At 41.5% G+C, this 21,550-nt stretch overlaps 1 protein-coding gene across 11 annotated transcripts in view; it reads left to right on the top strand.

Annotated features, from left to right (window-relative positions):
• Positions 1–21,550, top strand: part of UNC13B (unc-13 homolog B) — a 212,451-nt gene that overhangs the window by 155,934 nt on the left and 34,967 nt on the right. For all 11 annotated transcript variants that reach the window (XM_030512441.2, XM_030512438.2, XM_030512440.2 and 8 more), the window contains 9 exons: positions 621–689; positions 3,446–3,535; positions 4,977–5,111; positions 5,934–6,067; positions 6,992–7,077; positions 13,971–14,097; positions 19,337–19,433; positions 20,252–20,395; positions 20,533–20,610. In XM_030512441.2, the coding sequence (XP_030368301.1) occupies positions 621–689; positions 3,446–3,535; positions 4,977–5,111; positions 5,934–6,067; positions 6,992–7,077; positions 13,971–14,097; positions 19,337–19,433; positions 20,252–20,395; positions 20,533–20,610 (960 nt within the window). The remainder of the gene's footprint in view (positions 1–620; positions 690–3,445; positions 3,536–4,976; positions 5,112–5,933; positions 6,068–6,991; positions 7,078–13,970; positions 14,098–19,336; positions 19,434–20,251; positions 20,396–20,532; positions 20,611–21,550) is intronic.

The following is a 21,550-nucleotide window of genomic DNA, read 5'->3' as shown; positions in this document are numbered from 1 at the left end:
CTGTCCCCCTAATGGTTAAAATGTTTTTCATATAACATGTGGTGGAGTTGAGCGTGCTGGAAAAGTATTTGGAAAAGCTCGTGCTTCTCTTCAGACTGAGAATTTATAGATTGAATGAGGAGGTGTTCACGATGCCAGATCAGAATCCAGTGGAGAGACCTGACCTTGAGAAGATAGTCACGAGAAGCCTGTAATACTTGTCACTGAACTAACAGATAAGATCTTGGAGCTGTATCATTGCTCTGAATTAGACCCTTTCCTGCCTGTTCCTTTATTAATCTCTGAATAAATATTTTCTCTTAAACATAAGTTTGGTGCAAATTGCAGACTAGAAATCAGAAGGGGTTTTGTTCTACCTCTACTTGAGAGTGATAATGGAGCATTTTTCTGATGTTACACATGAACAATTCTAATGTTACACAGACTTCAGAAATAATTACAGTATGAGAGTAAATCCAAGAATCAAAAGAAAATACTGTTTGCACAATACCATGCATCCATATTGCTTCCTCCCACTCTCCTGAGATCTGACACTAATTCCCTGATACCCTGCTGCTTATGCTGAACGTTGATTGGACAGTTATGATATGTGATGTTTATTGGTGTTTTCTGCTCAACAGAAAGAACGATTTGTGAAGCTTCTGGACCAGCTTCATAATTCACTTCGAATTGATCTCTCAATGTACAGGGTGAGTGGGAATAAACAGAATCTTTTCAGGCATTCTGGTGGGCAGAGGGGAAACACGCTATTTGGATTTCTTATATGTTTCTAAGTTTTTGGGTAGTTTCTGTCTTACGGAACTGTCATGTCAAGCTTGTTGCATGAATACACCATTTTGTTTTCCTCATGAATAGAACACGAACCATGTTTTTTTCTTCCATTATAACTTCCTCAAGACTTCTGAAATAATTTAAGGATTGTGAACTATGCAAGTTGTATTGGATTAATTAATTTGAATTAGTCTTATCAGCTATTTCGGTTCATCTACAAATGGAAAACAGACTTGTTCTCCCCTAGTGAGACAGAAGTCTTTTAGAGGAACTGCCCTTGTGTTGTCACTTACTTTAGGTTTGGTGAACTTGAATCACTGACCCTGACTCTGGATCTACAAGATGTCCTTTCAGGTTGGGATCTCCCCCACTTCAGCATAGTGGGGAGAGATGAGTTTCAAATGTTGGTATCAGTCCATCAGGCTCCTTAAACCCCCTAGTTTCTTTCTTTGCTGTTCCAGAGTCAGCATGGTCTTACCATGTGACATGGCTTTTTCTTTTCTTTTTTTTTTTAAATTCCTTGCTATTTGATTTCAACTAGTGACTAATTCATGAAAAATTTAACAATGGTGGCAAAATGTGAGCTTTGATTTTATTTATTCAAAAGTAGAACCTCTTTTGATTAGTGCATTTATATGAAATACAGTAAAACCTATAGTGTATGGAAACATGAGCAGACTAAGAGGAAAAGTGCAGTAGGAATACTTAAAAATGGTGGGGCAAGATGCAAAAGAAGATAAAAGGAATGTTGTATAAAGAGCTATTCTAAAACGACATCACCAGAAAGAGAAGGTCTGAAGAGAGCACTGATCTACTGAGTAGCAGAGGGAAAACTATCAACAAGTGGCAATAGGAATCTGTAGTGGTGATGTCTTTTTTGTTTGCTTGATCTTCAATAAAAGCTGCTTTCCAGTGGCTCATGCAACTAAACCGTGGACAAACAAGTAAGATCTTGCATAAAGGACCAGGAAAGATTTGTATAGTTTAAATAATTTAGCTGTTATCTAATTTGCAGTATATTTACAGAAATGGCTGAAGCAGTTTGAGAGCTCTTAATAATTATTTTAAGATCCCTGAAGGGCAGGTTAAATTCTGGAAGAAAAAGGTGTTGGTTTCCAGCTTTCAAGACAGGAGATGGGAATTTCCAACTTAAATTATGCAGGTTAATCCTCCCCTTTGCCCTAATTTAATCAAGCTATTTGTAATCACTTTAAACAGTGAATAACCAGCAGTGTGGATTTGTGGAAAAGAAAGCGACAAACCAGTGTGTGTTCCTTCCATTGGCAGGTCAGGATGGGAAAGGAGCCTTCTCAAGTAGCTCCAAATCACCCTCTCAATAATTAGTTTGAAAACTGTTTTGTAAGCTGGTGGGTCACTAGCTGACATAAACACAAGGGAGATTGAATTTCAATATAAGTAATGTTATCTTTTCCTGATGATTATTTCTAATGAAGAACATGCATTCAGTCCTCAACATTCATGCAATGGTTTGTGTTTAAATCTGAAATGACAGAAGTCTTTGATTTTGATGAATACCCCGAGTGCCAGAAAGTCCATGTGTGGGCAGTGTAAAGTTTAAAAGGAGAGTTGTCTAGGAATGACCATCTACAAATGACTGTAAAGAGCGTTAAATTGCTTGCAGTGTTTTTCTGAACTGCAACAATACTTAATTGCCGTCAAGAGACAGCATATTTTTCTGCAAATCCCAGGTAATAAATGAAAACTTGTTCCCTTCTCCCCTATTTACCTTTATGTCTAATAATTTTTGATTGTGCATGTATGAAGAGACTATCCAAGTGAAGGTTGCCTTTGCCATTTTACTTGCAACAAAACCAACCACATCAGTTTGATTGTAAGAACATGCCAAGAAGCGAATGCTGTTAAAGGACACAGGAAGGAGAGGGGGAATGTAGGAAAGGGCACAGTGCCTGAGATCAGAAAGGGGACAGACTCTTGCAAGAAGCAAAGCTTGTTGTATTCAGCATATGCACTTACATGCATATATATACATATGCACACATATGTATCATATCTGGAAGGGACAATGAGACTTCTAATTTCAGTGGAACCCAGATAGTGGAAGAGGAAACTATGGTCATGGACAACAGGGTGGTGGACAGAGTATGTAAAATAAATGTATTAGATCAAAGGATACATGCTTATGTAGCAGATTGGGTCACAGAGGGGACTGAGTGGTTACCATGACTTCTTACAGGGAGCAGTGCTCATTTTCCCTTCTCAGGCCTGTTTATTTCTCTGGGGAGGTTGCTAATATAGCGCACCTCTCGCTGTCTCAGAAGAGAAGCCAAAATGCAAGCAGTGAGTGCAGAAAGGAAAGGGTCCACAAGGAACGTAAAGCAAGAGGCCAGGAGCTGCTGGTGATGTGGATGTTGCTCCTTGCCTGCTCCTCGTGCAGCCGGAGAGATCTCCTTTTGCTGAGGGCTGTCAGTCTCCTGGCATCTACAGATTTTACATTCGTAAGAGAAGCTATTTAATTAAGCAAACAGATAAGCTCCTGCAGCAAAAAGGCCTTATTTATTGAGCATTGTTTTGACTGGTAAAAGCGTCTCAAGCAGGAAATGTTTCCAAGACACTTTCCTTATTTAGCACAGGCTTAAAGTCTTGCATGGATCTGACTGTGCTTTCCAACAGGATTTTCCTTTTCTGTTGACAGAATAACTTCCCAGCCAGCAGCCGTGAACGGCTGCAGGACCTGAAGTCTACAGTGGATTTGCTGACCAGCATCACTTTTTTCAGGATGAAGGTAGTGTTATGGGTGGGGATGGGAACGGGACCTCTGCAGTTTTTGCCCCAGGAGTTGGTTTCTCATTTTCAAACCATTGTTACATGTTGTTGCTTTAGACAGTTACGGAAATTGGAGATCATCTGCTGACCATATAATAAACATCCACATTTTGTCTTTACTTCACTGTATTTTGCATCATGAAGATGAAAGTTGTTTTTTCCCCTGGGGTTCTTCAGTCATAAAGAAGGCACAAATAATCAAAAAAAAAAAGGGGGGGGGGCGGGGAGAGAATATTCTAGTTTTGGGAAGATAATTTGCTTTTGTTAATAGCATTAGGAAGCTTTTCCTGTGTACAACATTGATCAGTCACTACCATCTCTTCACCATCTTTTATCTCGTAAATGTTTAAATTTATTTCTTGGGGGGTGAGATATTGAAATGGGATCATATCTCTCAGTAGAGATCAAAGAGGGTTGTTATGAATACTAATGTGCTGTTTGTGTAGTTAAGCGTATGGTTCTAGCAGTGTGTAATGAGATTATTCCTGCCTTTTTTTTTTTTTTTTTTTTAAATATTGTAGGTTAGCACATGTCACTTAGTAAATTTTATCTTATCAAAACCAAAGCAAATCTTTAATTTGAGGTATTTCAGAATGTGGTTGTAATTTTATTCCTAAGCCGTAGGGTAAATGATGTTTAGAACTTTCTTTTGAAAATGCCCAGTCAGACAATGTGTCCATATTGAAAGTTTGCTTTATAGAAATACTCTGAAAAGTTCAGAGCTAGTGACAATATCAATATTGTCTCAGGTTATAGTTTCATTCGCAGGGTGATGCCTGCGTATTTGTTTAGTTTAAAGTAATCCTGCAGTGTTTTTCTAAAGCAATGAATTAATGAAAAGAGCTGCTGTTGGAAGAGGAAAAGGCATATCAGATGGTATGTCCCTAAGGAGTCTGATGTACTTTAAAATTCAATAAAGCTTGTGATGAAAGATGTCCTTAAAGGAAGTTTTTGTATTTAAAGGCATGCAAGTGTTTGGTCTTCAGCGAGGCCTTCCAGATCAGATGTAATTTGCTCCTCTAGTGTATTGCACATTCTTCCAGTTTTGAGAAAGATTGCTTGCTGGTTTCATAGAAAAATCGTATAAATTCAGCAGAAATCGTGTGTGCTTGGCTCGGATTATACACATCAATACACATGATTTATTTATTCTGAAGATCATCCTTGGTGCTTCAAAATCCCTTTTATGTTCCAAACGATCCTGCAGGGACATAAGTGTTCTCCCTGCTTTTTTATGCCTGGAGAGAGCAACCTGTTCACGGTTTCAGATCACTGATAGCACAGGTTGCTAAAAGCAGATCCACCAAGTCCTGGGTAGCTTCCAGACCGCTGACTTCTTCTTTCCATGTTTGATTTATGAACAGTACTTTATTTGACAGTCTTTGTTGTCTCCTTGTCAGGTCCAGGAGCTGCAGAGTCCACCCCGGGCCAGCCAGGTAGTGAAGGACTGCGTGAAAGCTTGCCTCAACTCCACCTATGAGTACATTTTCAACAACTGCCACGAGCTGTACAGTCGCGAGTACCAGACAGATCCTGTGAGTAGCTGATAAGCAGGCAGAAATCCAAGTTTCTGATTTTCTTTAAATAATAACAAGAATACTAATTGGTATAGAAAGCCAACACAAACAAAATTATATGACTTGTTATCCTCTGAATGCAAAAACTTGTAATCAGTTAATGAACACTAATTAGTAAGTGGAGGATGATAATTATTTTACACTAACTAATTACGATTCGTTTTGCCAGCTCAGCTATTTTATTTCATGAGCAGTTATTTGCGAAGGGAAGGTTTGATGCAGCTTTGAGTGAGAAAAAGCCAATTAGAGAAAAATGTAGACAGTTCAAGAAACTGTTTTTAGCATAGATAAACCTTGAGTAGTGAAATTTTATCTTGGTTGCTAGCACCCAGTGACCTGCTCTGGGTTTAGGAGGTACCTCTAGACACAAACTGTTTACAAATCCATGAGAGCTCTATTGGCCACTCTGCAGTAATGCACACGCAATGTGTCAGCGTGGATATAGTTATCAACCCAGGTCCCTAAAAAGCAAGTATTTCAAACAAGCTTAGAGCAAATGATGTCTCAGCAGGTCTCCTGGAGTCTGCCCTGCTCTTTACATGGTAAATGACAAAACAGGGATTATTTGGCTTTAAGGCTACCAGTAAGCAATATGGTTTGGCTTGTTACTGTGTTTTGCATTAGATCATGCAAGTTGACAGCAGGCATTAATAATTTTAAGCTCTTCAGAAGAAAGGTCCATAGGGAATTAGTGTTTGGAATTTCTATGGTGATCTACATTTGCCAACTTTTTCTTTCTCTTTTAAATTTACACTGGTTTTCCAATGGCTTCCTTCCCAGAACAAAAATCAGGACCTTCCTCCTGAGGAACAGGGCCCCAGCATCAGGAACCTGGATTTCTGGCCCAAGCTCATCACTTTGATAGTTTCCATCATAGAAGAGGACAAGAATTCTTACACCCCAGTCCTGAATCAGTAAGAATCTTCCTTGTGTTGTATGTCTAATGCTAGTCTCTGTGTGCTCTGCTTTATTTGTTAAACTGCTTTCTATCTCTTCTGTCACTTGTGTATTTATGGAGGTACTTATCTTGTCTGTCTGTCTTTCTGTCTTATCTGTCTCTGTCTATATAAATAACTCTTTTTGATTGGGATGGAAGAGTATCAAAAGGTTCAGTTACGATGGCGTTCAAGCTCAAACACCCTGATTATTACAATCCTGAACTCAGGGAGGCACCTGAAAATGGGGTGAGAGTTCTTTTGGTTTTTTCTCATGTTGAGCAGTTCTGGGACGCGCATTAATGCACACACGTGGTGCTGTGCTGACAACACTTTACACTGTGATTTAGGAATATGATGTCCATGCAGCGCTGGGAGATTGCAGTGGGTGGGATTGGCACATTGGAAAGGAACCTGAAACTAGTCTGTTTAACTGGTGGATACTCCTCCAACAGTCCCACGGGGCAGGAGCTATCTGAGAAAGTATTGCACACAAAATGCTGGATTATGGCGTAGTGATCATTGATTTAACATGGCAAGGACACATGTATTCAGAGGTCAGCCTAGTAACCTTAGAAAAAAAGACATATGGACAAGAAAGCATGAAAAGGCACTGAGATCATGTTCCCAGAATTACTGTATGCTTCTCTTCTAGGAGAGACATCCAGGGCTTGGCTTTTTGAGTTAAAACGAATCTCAATAGCAATGTTGTTTTCAGGTTATTTAATCTATGCCACAGAGTCCAATTCATGATCTGCAGTTTCCACCTGGTCATTTATCTAGGGTGATGGAAGCGTCTGTAATGTTGAGCTCTTCAGCTTGTAGTTTAGCTCGGAGCTGAATAAAGAATAGAGAGCCCTTTGATCTGATACGTGCCAAAGCCTTTCCCTAATGTCCCCTCAGGTTTCCTCAGGAGCTTGCTGTTGGAAAGATCAGCGCAGAGGTGATGTGGAGTCTTTTTGCCCAGGATATGAAATATGCCATGGAAGGTAAGAGAATTCTTCCCTGTTTCCAGCTGACTTGTTGCTGATTTCTTGTTCTCCATCCATTTGGTGTGAATGAGGCTTAAGCACATTAGTAGCACCACTGTTTAGAGCAGGGATTTCTAGTGGTTTATTTGTGGACAGCTTCATAATGGGTGAAAATTGAGGCTGAGATCTGCATGAGCTCTAGATCTGTGTGTCAGGCTTTGTTGCAAGCTGGTTTTTGTCATCCCAGCTGGTTTGAAATCAGAAGTTCACTTTGGCAGCTTATTTTTGCAATGTACAATGGTAGAAAGGGCTGGAGAAGTAGGTGGACTCTGGGTTGTGCTGTGGCTGTAGTTCCCTGGATAGTACAGCATAGACAGTCTAAGCCATTGGCAGAATCATACTGTTAGAACAAATCCTGCGTCAGACATCTTCATTTTGAGTTAATCTTGCATAATGCCACCCGACTCCTAGAAAAGGAGACATTTTCCTGTTTCTGAAAATGAGTTAGGCATACAGAGCCCAGCAGACTCCTGGAAAGGAATTCTGCTGCTTGCAGTACACTTCTGATGGTTGATTACAGTTTCTGAATTTATTTTTAGTTCTGTAAATTCATTTGCACAATGTAATCATCTTCTTACAAAGTTCGGAGAGCACCCAGCTCCCTCCAGCTCTGCAACTGTGGTAGCAGTTGTTTTCCCAGTATTTTGCAAGGACAGGCTTTATGATCATCTGTAAGCTGATGTTGTGATAAACCAGGTAAGTGCTGATAAATAAGTGCAGATAAACCAGCCAGTGCTGCCTATGGCATGCTAGGTGTATTCATATTCCAAAACCAATGAAGCTACTGCTTTTGGTCAGTCACAAAATTATGCTTGATCTATTTGTCCCCAGTTTGATCTCAGGTCACTCCTACAAGTGACAGCCTATTAGGTGCTTGCTTCAGACCGCTAGGAAAAACTGCTGACAGTAAGAGAGTTTCCTGCATCTTGCTCTTCGGGAATGGTCTGCAGGGTTGCTCTGTAAGAGAAGAAGATTGACTCCATCTACTACTTAGTCTTCGACAGTGCACCGGGAGTAGAGACTGTGCTGTGTGGGTACACCCTTTGCCAGCTCTAGTCTTGAATTCAGCAGGCTGCAGGTCTGGATGAAGTGTTCGCACTTCTGTGTTAGGCACTTTTTATATACACTTGTACCCCACAGTTCCTTTATGTTGTGAGGTCGTGTTGATGTAAGAACAGACACTGGGAAGAAGGACTAAAACCTACTATATTGAAGAGTCTCTTTTATAGCGACTGTCACTACTTTCTTGTCTGTTAGAGATAAGGCAACTGTGATAACTTCGTGTTCACTTTCCCTAGAAACTGTTTGCTCCTGCAAACCATTTTGGCTTCCCTTTCTATTTTGTCCTTATTTACCCCTGTGTGCTCACCCTCAGGAATTTATAATGCAGTTTGCTCTTCTATAATTTGAAATTGTAGAGGTGTCTTCCTCTTTTATCAGCAGTCATGAGAATTGGATCTCTCCAGATCTAGTTGCCGACTTTCCTAAGATTCCTCTTCTCTGTTGCATCCAATATGCAGCTGCAAAAAGGTTACTGATTGTGTATGTGAATTTGAGTGTTGAAGGGGACGAGATTTTTGACTCTTTTTCTAGTTTTGTGCCTCTTCTTAATGGCTGTTTTATTGCCAGTGCCCTGGTTAGCTCTGCCTCCCAGGTTTTCTCTGTTCACATCTCGTACCATGTCCCCTTTGACTCTGTCCACCCTGGTGAACCTGGGCTTAGTTTGGCTTTTCCTGACATCCTTCTGGTCACTTGCGAGCTTCTTAAGGGAAGGATTGTTAAAACTTTTCCACCCATGAGTTCGCCAGCCCATAGCAGATACTTTGTGAAGGAGGATCCTTGTTCAAAGTATTTTGTGGTAAGAAAAGTTGAGACAGAGGCAGCCGATGGACAGGGAAGGGTTTGCCTTTTGAAAGACAGCTGAAAAACTGTGTAGCATATGTATTTGTACTCTAGCTGTGCAAGTCCTGCAGGAGGATTGAACAATGGTAGAGTCTGTGTTGGTGTGTATCTCTTCCAAATATATATTAAAGAAATCCTCAGAGTGCAGAATTCTGTTTGATGTGAGCATGATTCCTCACTGCTTTGCTCTCAGAAATTTAGGAATATAACCTTTAGAACAAGCTGTACAATAATTCAATTACAGTCCTTACTACACGTGTTTTAAATACAGATGAATAGATTAGCTCACTGCATTTATTTATTTATTTTTAATGAGGGGATAAGAGGGATTAAAGGAGACAGATTAAGTCATGTGAAGGATGATGATTAGATTTGCTGTCCTCAGCTCTTGGCCCTGTCATTTCTTAGTTTGTGGAGTAATCCCTGGGTATGTTTCTGGTGTGCTCAAAAATCTGTATGCATCAGGAGCTCTCTGCAACAAAAGCTAATTGTTTTGTGGATATATGTGCATATGAACTCAGAGTATAACTCTTGCTTCTAACTTTCTTCATGGTGTTTCCCTTATGTTCTGTTCCTAAGTTCTAGATAACATGAGCTCATTCACCTCACCAAGTGGTAAGTTTGTGCACCTTGGTAGAGTTTATAGTTGCGAGTAGGCAAAGACCTTCATCTGTCACCCATAGTTTTAGTACTTTGTATGTAGTTGCTAATAGTAGTGTTAGTCCTGTAGTTTTATGCCACTGATGAGCAGATCTGCAAAGATGACTTGGACGACCACACTGCTGCTGCAGAAATGGAGAGTAAAACATCTATTTTCGATTTCAGCAACTGGTAGCAATAGTCACAGCAGCAGTGTGTTTGACTGCTGGAAGGCAAGTGCATGGCAGACCTGTCCTATGCCTTCATCTCCCCTGAGGAGACTCAGCTTCTGAGATACAGCAGAAACTCCAAGATCTACCCTACTTGGTTTTTTCTTTTTCCCCCAAAGCAGTGACAGCTCAGGGCACCGTGAACAGCAGACTGGCCCTTCCCTTCTTGCTGGTGAGGCATTATACAATGAGGCATTGAAAAGTGTCCCTTGTTCCCCATCAACCTAAGATTAAAACAGATGGGATACACATGTTGTGTGACCCAGACTTGGCTGGCAAGATCATTCTACTCTAGAGTCACAATAGTGTAGAGGATGTTTTTTCCAAGTCATACAGTTAGCTCCACCTCTGAGATGCTGACTGGTGCTCAATAAGTCTCCTTGTGAGTCCGCTGGTAACGGGGGTTACTAGTTCTTTACTGTCATCTGTGACACTTCTGTGAACCAGAAAACACAAACACCCTGAGCAAAGAGGGCTTCTGCTCTTTCTTTAGTAGAAGACAGTAATAGAAATTCAAGGTCATCCTTGACAGCAATGTTTAGTCTTAGTTTGGACATATCACCATTAGGAGAGTTGCAAATTGGAAGCATCTCTGGTAGGAAGAGAGACTGAGTAGAACTGATGAGCTGGATTGAAATAAATCATTCCGCCACATTCTCACTTCTAGTAAGGGGAGGGGAATCACATGCACACACAGATGCCAGCTGTTTAAAGTGTTAATGTTTTGGCAGCCTCAGTACCTATTAAGAGTTTGTTTGCAGAAATCTGGTATTATTAGCTAGAAATTAACCCATGGAAAGGAGGCTAACAATCAAGAAAAAAGAAGAAATCCATGGATTAAGGATGTGGTAGGTTAAGGAAGTCCTGTTCTCTGCCTGAAAAATAAAACTGGACATGACGTTAGAAAGTGTGCTGCTAGGAAGCGGTTCCCTGTTAATGCCTTAATAATATGGCCTCGGTGACCCTCGAAGCTCTTCTCTGGAGGAGGCTGTTTGCAGATGAAATCTGCTGAGGAAGTGTGAGGGACATACAGAACTCTCTGGTCTTTTCAGGATAAAACACAGCAGCTGCTGCAAAATATCTGTGCACTCTTCCACTGTTGCTGCCTCTAAGCTCTTTAAAAGCCTGCAGGTTATAAAGCAGAACAGAAATGTGCTAAGACTGATGACTCCTGTGCTTTTCATTTTACTTTTATCCAAAATGGGTTTTCAAAGCATACCTCTGGCTGCTGTGTTTCCATGTCACCTTCAAGTGCACTTAAAGATTTCCCTTTACATAGGATGCAGCTGATCAGACTGTGCAGGGTCTACTGAAGGGGGAAGGCAGATGGAACAAGATGTTTGGGATGAAGGGGCTTGGGGGCCTTGTCGGCTTTTTTTGTCCTCCAGCATGTTTGAGCTGTTATAGTTCACTTCTGTCTTTTCTTTGTCACAAGCCCCACCTTTCTTCCGCATACGTAAAGTTCTCTTTTATGGTGGTAAGACTTCTCCTTCTTTCTTCTACGTTGCTGTAGTTTTATTCCCTTGGTGTCAAGCCTCTCCTTTACTGCTTAGATGGCTAGGTAGTCCCAGTAGCAGGCCTTGGGCTTATACTTCTGTGGCTGCTTTGCATCTTCCTCTTCTGCAACTTAATAGCCTTTTGAATGTCCTAAACCCCAGGAAAGGCTTGAATTACTTGCTCTTAGTGCACTGCTTAGTTTTGAAGAAATAAATCTGAGTTCTTCTTACCTCCGAGCCAGACCTTCCTTCTGCAGGAACAGCGCTTTCCTCATGTGGGAACAGCACCTGGGTGTCAGCCCATGTCAAAGTTAATGAAGTTGTAATTGTCCATTGATTTTCTTGCTGTCACAGGGAGCTAAGCAGGCATGGTTATTGCTGTGTTTGTTTGCAGCCTGAGATCTGCAGAGAGCTCTGCATTTTCTCTGGCAGTTGTTCTGGAGGAAGATCTGCAGTTCAGACACTGGGTATTCCCATATACTTCCTTAGTGCTCAAGAAAGATACTAGATTTATTAATGTATAACAAGAATGTTATACGTTCTCCAGTACAAGCAAATTTGCTGTGAAAAAGGATGGTACATGTGAAATAGTGGCACATGTAAAATAATTTGTCCATCAAACCATCACCTCTGGAGACTGTGCCTCTAGGGTAATGGGCATTTTAATTTCTTTAAAACAAAGGTTGGGTTTCTTTTTTTTTTGAGATTGTGCGGATCTGCTACGTGTTGAAGAAGGAAATCTGTATTACACTCTTAGAGGTTTGCAAACAGCTCACTGAAGCGTTCGACTGTTTGAATGTTGACAAGGCATGCGGAATAATAATGCATGTAAAGTTCTTTGTTTCTTGTGTTTTCAGTTGGATAACTCATAATTTATTTGGCCTTTCTTCTTGTGCATGTTGTTGAAGCTGAGAGAAATGTGGAAGTTTTTTAATGGTTTGAAATTGTTATGAGAATTCATATTTGCATGAAAATAGATGATGATATTGTAAGATAAGCTTGTCTGTCAGGTAGAAAGCTGGGGCCATTTTGCATCATTAGGATGTATCTTCTGCTTATGAATATCCGTAGCATGTGTTGCCCATGTTTATATATATCTACCCAGTTACTGGATACTTGCACTGAAGTCCTAGATAAAAGTCATTCAAAGATAAGAAAAAGATTTCCACCTTTTAACATTGTTGGATCCTGTCTACGCGTCAGTAGTGATGCTGCTGGAAAGCTCCATCAATAATGAGGTAACCCTATAAAAGGTAGAAGGATTAGTCTAATGTCAAATTTTTTTTGGGGGAAAAAAAGAGTCTTAATCAAAGTAATGTGTATTTTAGTCTCGTATCTCACACTGTAGCTGCGGACTAGGAGCTTGCTGCAGTGCTAGAGTGAACAAAGAAGCCTGGCACAAAGTGTATTCATGTTGTTGAAGCTTGGCAGAAGAAAGAGATGGATACGGACAGGCGGCAGTAGGGAGTGGTGGAATTGGACACCTGATAATTCAGGATCACAGTGCAGGCAAAAGCAAGCTGCTGAGTCCTCTCAGCATCATGAAAAAGGAATTTTTTTTTTCTTTTCAAGGAGGATTTTGAAGAAAAGCAGTGCAGTAGGAGCTGCCTATATAAGCAAACGAGGGGTGGCGTGGGAGAAAGCATTGAGATTGTTTGGGAGAACTTAAGTAGCTCACAATCAGGGATTGTGGGCTACTCTGAGGTGGGAGTCAACTGCTGAATGATGGTGGCGTGGACATAGGCTGTGAAGGGTCTTGAGGGCAAAGGCATGGAGCTTACATTTCTTGTGAGAGAGGAAGGGGAGCAGTGGCCTAGGAGCATGATCTCTGCAGAAATGTGGGTCTGATTATGGCAAGTGCTCCAGCAGCAGAGGTGCGTGGGAAGGGTCATGTGTGTTACACAGGGAGGAACAGCATTGTCCCAGCATCGCCTGGGTACAAAACCGTAATGAAACCTGGCAGCAGAAGAGGCTCAACAGCAGGTAGATATCCATGGGTCACTTCAGTGGACTGTGCTCACAAAGGCAATACAAATAAGAGAACTTTTGCCTTCTGGAAGAGAAGTGCCATGAATTTCTCCAAACTGGGAATCAGGGAAGGCTTCAGCTCCTGTGTAGCTCATTTGTACTTGCTTGTGGATCACACTGTCAAACTCTAAAGAGCTTGATGCTCTCTACCCTTGTCTCTTAGGGGATGAAGTGTAACATGTTGATATTGCCTTTCTTTATATCCAAGAATGAACAGATTTGCTCTCCTTGATTTGTTTCCTGCAAAGGTGAAATCTGGACTTTCATATGTTAAATGCTTAAGAATGTTCTATTTTTATTGCTTTGAAAGCCAAAAAGTCTTCAACAAATTGAAGTATTAATTGGAGCTACAGAAATAGACTCCAGAGCCTAAACAGTCAACCACCGAGAACGCCTGCCTGCTGCCAAAAACTTGTGTTGTGAAGATTTTGTGGCTCTGTAGGTGCTTCACCCCCAAAACCATTGAATACTGTGAACATGCTTTGTAAGACACTCCTGTGCATGATGCAGTGATAGTGGTAAATGCAGACCTAAGTCTTTTTTTCTTTCCTTACAGAGCATGAGAAACACAGACTGTGTAAAAGTGCAGACTATATGAATCTACACTTCAAAGTGAAGTGGCTGTACAATGAATATGTTCGTGATCTGCCTGCCTTCAAGGGAAAAGTGCCTGAATATCCAGCGTGAGTGTGTTATGTCTCCTGTAGTAAATCCCCACGATCTGTCTCCTGTTACCTCGAGGGTAGTCATTTAGTTTTCTCCTGTGGCTGCCTTCCTGATACACCATTTCTTCACTCCTCATTTTCTGTGTTTGAGTGCATGTTTGTCCCCTCTGGTGTTCTGTGCCACTGTCCCTGTCACAATTCAATCCCTTATTGTACAGTATCTCCCAAGATCTCAAAAGCTTTAGCAATGTCATGGACAGTCTTTAAACTACTTTTTGCCTACACTGTGGGCTTTGGTCAGTTCTTTAACAACAGACTTCTGGGTGTAAGCTTACATTCTTCTGTTAATAGATACAGCTTTATCTGTATGTATGTACTGTATGTATGTCTTTGTGTGTATGAATGTCATATGTATACACACACACAACAGGATTTATAACTAAAGATAATTTTGGGTTTTTTTGATTTTTTTTTTTGGTTTGTTTTGTTTTCTTTTAATTAAGACCAGGAGGGTTAGTTGTAAAAATCAGATAAGCTGTTGCTCTTAAGCTCTAAGCAGTTGTTTGCAACTTTTATTTAAGACAGCAGCAGTAGATTTCAGACCTGAAAAAGGTTTATGAGCCCAATGTTGTCTGAACAGCCTGGAGGGAGGGAATACTGTAGCTAGAATCCCACGCTTGGCTTAAGGCAAGAGCTGGTGTGTTGTTTCTGACCAGTGTTTAATTGGTTTTCAGAAGCTTTCCGTGATGGTTGCTCCACATCTCCGTGAAGCAGTTTTTTCCCCTGTGCTTCACTGTTAACCTTCCCCTGGGTTTTGGAGGTTTAACACAATCCCCTTTTTCCCCCTCCAAATCTTCCTTGCTTTCCTTTGAGCTTGTTATCCTGTCCTACCAGTGTGGGCATGAAGAACAACTTGTTCCTCTTTTACAAGAGTAAAATGCTCTTCTCATGTCCCCTTCCCAGTCTTCTGCTGGTTCCCATTTGTTCCCAGCTTTCCTTGTAAGTGAAGTTTGCTTGCCTCTTTGCATCCGGTCTGTGTCTGGGTGTAAAACACCCAGACTTACATAGTGATATTTTGTCTAGACCTTGCCTTGCAGGCAGTGCTGCTGCTCTCACACGCTGGATTGGTAGCAGCCTTTTTTATTTTTCTTCAATGGTATTGTTGGCTAGTGATGCTTCCAGTGGGCCACAGGACGTCCCCCAGGCACAGTGTCCTACTTAGCTGTTCTTCCCATCCGATATATGGCTGTTCACTGAGGTCTAAATGCAGCATTTTGCACATGCTCCTCTTGAAAAGCAACCATCTTGCTTGGACTGTGTTTCTAGATTGGCATTTTGAATTCTCTTTCCATCCTGTGGTGCATGCAGTCCCTCAAGTCTGGCGCTAGCTGCATACTAATAAGACTGGAGGCAGTTGGTGCAATTGGGCTATGGGCCTTGCCTAACAATCAGGTCAGCAAGAGGCATTAACGCAGTGAATAGGGTGCTGGAGTGACAGTCTCAGAAGCCCTGTTCTCTTTGCTGCGCCTCTGAGTCACTGTAGTCTCAGGCAAGCCATCAGATACTCTTAATCTCTCTTTTTCTCCTGTGTAATCAGGATAATAATGCTCAGTTTCATTCTGCAGTCTTTTGCAGACTGTTCTGCTCTGCTGGCCTTTTTGGTAGAGCTTCAGTGCTCATGTATGTGTGCAGCTGCTGGCTTTGTTACTTCACTCCTGTGTTTTAGTACAATAGCCACATTGCAGACATAGGTGATATTTATTTCAACCATAACCTTCACCTGTCAAGAAATAGCCTCTTCGTATCAACTGCAGCAATATGCTCTTGTCCTTTGATTTGCTTCATCACAAGCACTTTTAGTCTTGAAGCTTCCTTAAACAAAGTGAGCCCATGCATCATGTTTGCACATCAGTAAACTCTTTAGATGAAACTAAATTGTTGCTGTCCAGAGAAAACCTGAGTTGTTTGTCTACTCCACAAACAGGAGACTACCCACAAACTTGCTTTTTGTGTTGAAACTTTGAGAACCCATGTTTCTGAAAGCTTTGAGATATGATTAAGTGAAGGCTCCGAAGTGTTGAAGCTGAAGGCTTTATACTCCCCTTATTTTGTGAAATTCAGCAGCAGTTTGTGAAACTGAAGTAGCAGCATAGCTGGGAGTGGATCTTAAAAACTTCCTCTCTCCACTTTTAGCTGCCAGCTAAAAGCTGTGAAGTGTCAGTTTCCAAAATACTGTAGCTTTTTAGATGTGTAAATGTTTTGTGTTTTGTTTTAATACTGATGTTAGCATGCAGCTAGTATTGTAGCTGTATTGGAGACTACCTCCTCTCTGATGGGGGAAGGCATTCCCTCCTTTGAAATCCTGGCTTGTTCTTCTGGCTCACTTCATCAAACACAGTATTTATTCTTTTACTCTTTGAACCCCTGCCTGCCTTCTTGCTTCTGCATTTGCCAAGGCCCGCAGGATGTTCATTGGGTACCCATATGCATCCACACAGCAAATGAACAAGATAAATTCACCTGTAGACTGACACCACAGGAGCCAGGACCATGGCCAAGCTGAAACTGAACCCTTTTGTATTACATTACTGTTGTGCAACTAACAGAGGTAAACTTCCATTTAGTCACAAAGCGCTGCTCCCTTTCCCGGCAGGCAGGACCGAGGCGTATTCTGTGCAAACCTCGTTTGGAGAGGTTGGCTGTGCTGACCCCTGCAAGCACAGAGCGTCTCTGAAGCAGCACTGTGAGCCTCTGCTTTGTGTGCTGGTGCATGAGTCATTATGGTGTATGCTTCTAGATCAATAATTGAAGCAGATGAGGAAGAGATATTTGCTGTATAACAACATTTTGAAGCTATTTCTGCATGAAATCAGATTGTTTTTATTAGTTTCTGTGCTAGATAATTTTTAATATCGTTTTGGATATGTTACCTTCACAGTCCTCAGAGATCCCCCTCATTTGCTCAGCAGCTCAAGACCTGATAGTAAAAGACTGCAGGGAGTATTTGGCTGAAGATAACTTTGGGCTTGTGTTACAGCTTAAAACACATTTTGGTCTTGAATGTGCCCAGGGATGGAAATATTTATACATTACTTGTTTCTCTTCTGTTTTCCTGCCAGCCAAAAACGGACAAAGTTGAGGCTGTCTTTGCAAATGCAGTTACAGGATTTCCTGACCTGACATAAGTTATTCACTTTGCACTTAAACATTCATATTAAACCTCTTTCCGGAGGTAAGGCTTTTTTTAATGGGAAGGAGAGCAAACACATCACCACCACCAGCCACTCAGCAGTGCCTTTTTCCTTGTCATCTTTGTTTAGACAATTTGGTAAGATAGTAAAATACCTATGCATTTGATTTTGTATATCAACATATGGTAGCCATAAAAATGGTCAGTGACCGTTCTCAGCAGTAAATGGCCCCCTTTCTTACGAATGATAATCAGGAAGTTGCTCTGCTTCTCAGAATGAAAACTGGGATGTCTGGCACAAACAATCCCTCCTGTACATGTACCTATGACATCGAAGCAGTCAGCAACTTCCAAACTGGGAATTGTGAAACAGGTAGATAATGTGTAGCTACTTCCTTGTAAACTGCTTGAGTTCTCTAAGGATTAAGCTGTTGTTTTAAAATACACTACTGTAGTTCAAAGCAAAATGTTGTAAGCTCAAGAAACTTGCAGCAGAGTTCAAAATATGCTGACTTTCAGGAGCCTGAAGTGCCATTCAAAAGGAATTTTTCTATAATACAGGAAGTCCATATGTGACAATGTTCCACTGTTGCTGTCTGTATTAAATAGAGCTGCATAGATAGGTTGCTGTTGGCATTTAACACTGTGTCAGTTACTATTTCCAGTATTAGCATTGATGTTTTTTATATTTTGAAGTGTAGAGAGTGTTTAAGGCTACCTAGAATTCTCTGTGAATTTGCTCTTCCTCTCATGTCTGGCTTTCATGTTCTTTGCAAACTCAGCCCATAATTAGCACAATCTTTATGAATGCAGCTGCCTATTTAGAGGAGGCTGTACTCTGAATCTCATATTATAATCTTTTGTATGGACTGAAATTACACATGGGCACATCCCCCCCTTATTTCTGAATGCTGTTTAGTAATATTTGAAATTAAGATTTGTTTCAGTTGTGGTTATGTTGGGAGTTGCACACAAAAAATGCTGGACAAGACATTTAAATAAAGCCATAGGTGCTATGTTGTTGCTTAAACACAGACAACTCTCCCCTTCTTTTGTACTATGGGAATATATCCCAAAGGGGGATGACTGGCTGTAAGATCCCCGAAGATTGCTGAAGCCACTTTTCACCTTGCCTGTTTGACCAAAGTGGGGTTGCATAGAAGTTCCATAGAAGTTCAGTGCAGGAGGTAGCTTCAGACACCACTTCATGTAAGGCATCTTCCTGAGGTACAGCAGTGGCTGTTTCAACAGTTTCTTGGATTGTGCTCTACAATTTAGCTTATGCTCCTAAGTGAGAAGAAGGAATAGAGACAAACTTTGCTGTCCCGCTGATAGGACCTGCCTGTTCTGGGGACTTGACCGTGCTTCAAGGCTGTTAGTTCAGCACTTAATATGAACTAACTTTGTGCTTCTTCAAGAGAAAACAATGAAGAGATGCTTATAGGGCTGGCCAACCTGCTGAAAGCCATAGCAGATGTGCTGTGCTATCGTCAATCTTAATCAAACATTGTCGCAGTCAGAACAGCAGCCCATGGAGAAGGGAGGATGTTCTAGAGAAGGCTTGGGGAAAAGAAGAGCAGGATTAAAGTGGAGAAATCTTCTAGCCTTGATTCTTCTCCCTGGCACTCCAGAAATATGTCTGTATCTGCAGATAGAGTGGCTGAAGGGCCCTGGAAAACAGGCACTTCTTTTCCTCCCTTTATACTCATTTGCAACTCTCACATGAAAGATAGTACACCATATGGGCAGCAGGACAGCTCTCTCTCTTGGCATGCAGAGAGTGGGTTTGGAAGTCTCAAAACCAGCTCAGGACCACAGTCTGCAGAAGCTGGGCTAGGCTGTGTTCTGCTGGTCCAGTCCGATGATGGTACAGGCCCTGCTCATTGGTAGCTTGTATATAAGTAGGAGTATTTTTGGGAACTTTGGCTGCACACACAGACCACAGCATTCAGACATCTAACAGTGGCAAGCTTTCACAAGGCTGGCTGAAACAGCAGCACTGTCTGAGTTTGGTTGGATTGCTCTGTTACTTGCTGTAACGTGATGCCTTTCCTGCCCCTCCTGTAGGTGGTTTGAACAGTTTGTGATGCAGTGGCTGGATGAAAATGAAGATGTTTCCTTAGAATTCCTGCATGGTGCTTTGGAGAGAGATAAAAAAGATGGGGTACGTAAGTCTGAGTGGAGGACTCCACTCTGAGTGGAGGACTTGGCGCTACATCTTTCAGTGCCCAGGACCAAACACCAGCACTGCAAATGCAGCTGTCATAGAAATGGAGGGTGCAGCGATTTCTGCTTACGGAACAACTGGGAAACTCGTTTATTTTAGGACTTTTCTCTACAGGTCACGAAAAGCTGTTTCATGGCAAGGTGCATATAATTCCTTTATGTCTGTTCTGTTCTACTGCTGTTAATCTGTCAGACAGATTAACAGGGAGATGTTCTCTCATCTCCCTCTGTTTATAAGAGGTAATTGAAATATAAGGCACTTTGCACATACTTAGTCACGCAGTGAGAAAGTGACCTTAATCCACTGACAGACTGATCTTACTCTTAATTAGCGGAGTATTCCCAATGGAGGGCAAGAGCCTTCCCATTTGTTCAGTGGCTGTTGGCGCTGTAGTCTGTGAAGCTAATGTAAGCATTCTCTTTAAATTTTAAGAAAATCTAAAAAAAGCTTTTCACTCTGTCCGTCTTTCCTCATTAACTGACAGGCAAGCTGTGCACGTTAAAGGTCTCGGTGTCATGCTACATTTCCTTGATACTTGTCATATCATAGTTGGTGAAGGATAGTGAACTCAGATAGAATCAGATAGAATTCGCTATTTAGCTCCTCTCCTTTTGGAGAGTTTTTGTCTAATACTGAGAAAAATGTAGGTTTTGGTGAAGTTGTCCTGCCTCTAACACAGCAGATAATGGAGACACTGATTAAATGGATGTATTTCAAAGCTTTCCTTTTGAGAATGACTCCTACTTCTGTTTTAGTTCCAGCAAACATCCGAGCATGCTCTGTTCTCTTGCTCAGTGGTGGATGTCTTCACCCAGCTCAATCAGAGCTTTGAGATCATTAAGAAGCTGGAGTGCCCAGACCCTGTCATTGTTGCTCATTATAATAGGAGGTTTGCTAAGGTAATACCCTCAACATCCATCTGTTTATTTTCCCTCCAGGGGATACAAAACAGTATGATGGTTTTTTCATTTTATTTCCTGGAGTTCTGCTGCAATGATAGAGAACAAGTAATAGTGATAACATCTTATCTTCACAGACTATTGGGAAAGTGCTGATGCAGTACGCTGACATCCTCTCCAAGACCTTCCAGTCTTACTGTTCCAAGGAGAAACTGGTGAGTTGTGCTGAACTTCTCTTCTTCCCTGAGGAATCACATAATTGTCCTGATGAAACCCAGTTTCTCACATTGCACCTGACCGTGTTCATGGTGTGAATATTTTCAGTATTGTTTTTATCATCATTCATATCCTTTTGCATATTGAATTGTGGCTTGGCCATAAAATAATACTAGGTCCTGAAGGTGATCTTCAGAGCTTGGAAGTTGTCAGGTTCCCTGGAAATTAACTTCCACTGTGCCTGTCTGGGTTGTGTGACAGAGAGGTGATTGAAAAAAAAAAGAAAAGGCAGAGTTTGCTCTGGTGATCTGGTACTCAGCAGCACTCTTGGTTTACTGTTGTCTCCATCTAATTGCTCTTTAGTCCTGAATTCAGTAAAATTCTGTGTTTAAAATACAACAGAGCCTGACATTTCTGAACCTCGGGTCTGTCCCGTGCTGGTTTTGCTATCTCCCACACCTGTACTGGGGATGTAACTGCAGAGGGAAGTCTATTGCTCAGGCTGCTCTTGACTGTTGCTCTCAGGCTTGGCCTGGCAGGACCCAGATGTGTCTCTGAAGCAGCTTTGGCTGGCAGTTCCCTTTCTGGTCTGGGGTGTAAAGCACTCATAATAGTATACTGCAGTGTTAAGAGGCTGAAGGTGACAGAGCTTTGTCTCTGGCAGAGCATGGCTGGAGCTGCAGAAAGTTAAACCTTGTGCTGACACCGATTTCTTGTCAGCTCATTCTCTGATTTTGATAAAGCTGAGGAGGAAGAAGCAACAGCAGAGATCTCCTGATCTGGGTTTCTGGAACTGGCTATCTCATTTCAGACTGGATTAAAAAATGACTTGTGCTGAAATCTGTGCATACCCTATCTCCTGTTTGACTCTCAGACCTGGTGGTGCTTGGGGAAGGGTGTTGAGGCAAAAACTATACCACTGGTAAAAGTGCGTCGTCA

This window comes from Strigops habroptila, chromosome Z (genome assembly GCF_004027225.2).
Source record: "Strigops habroptila isolate Jane chromosome Z, bStrHab1.2.pri, whole genome shotgun sequence".
Classification (NCBI taxonomy): Eukaryota; Metazoa; Chordata; class Aves; order Psittaciformes; family Psittacidae; genus Strigops; species Strigops habroptila.
This window is presented reverse-complemented; position numbering and strand designations above follow the sequence as displayed.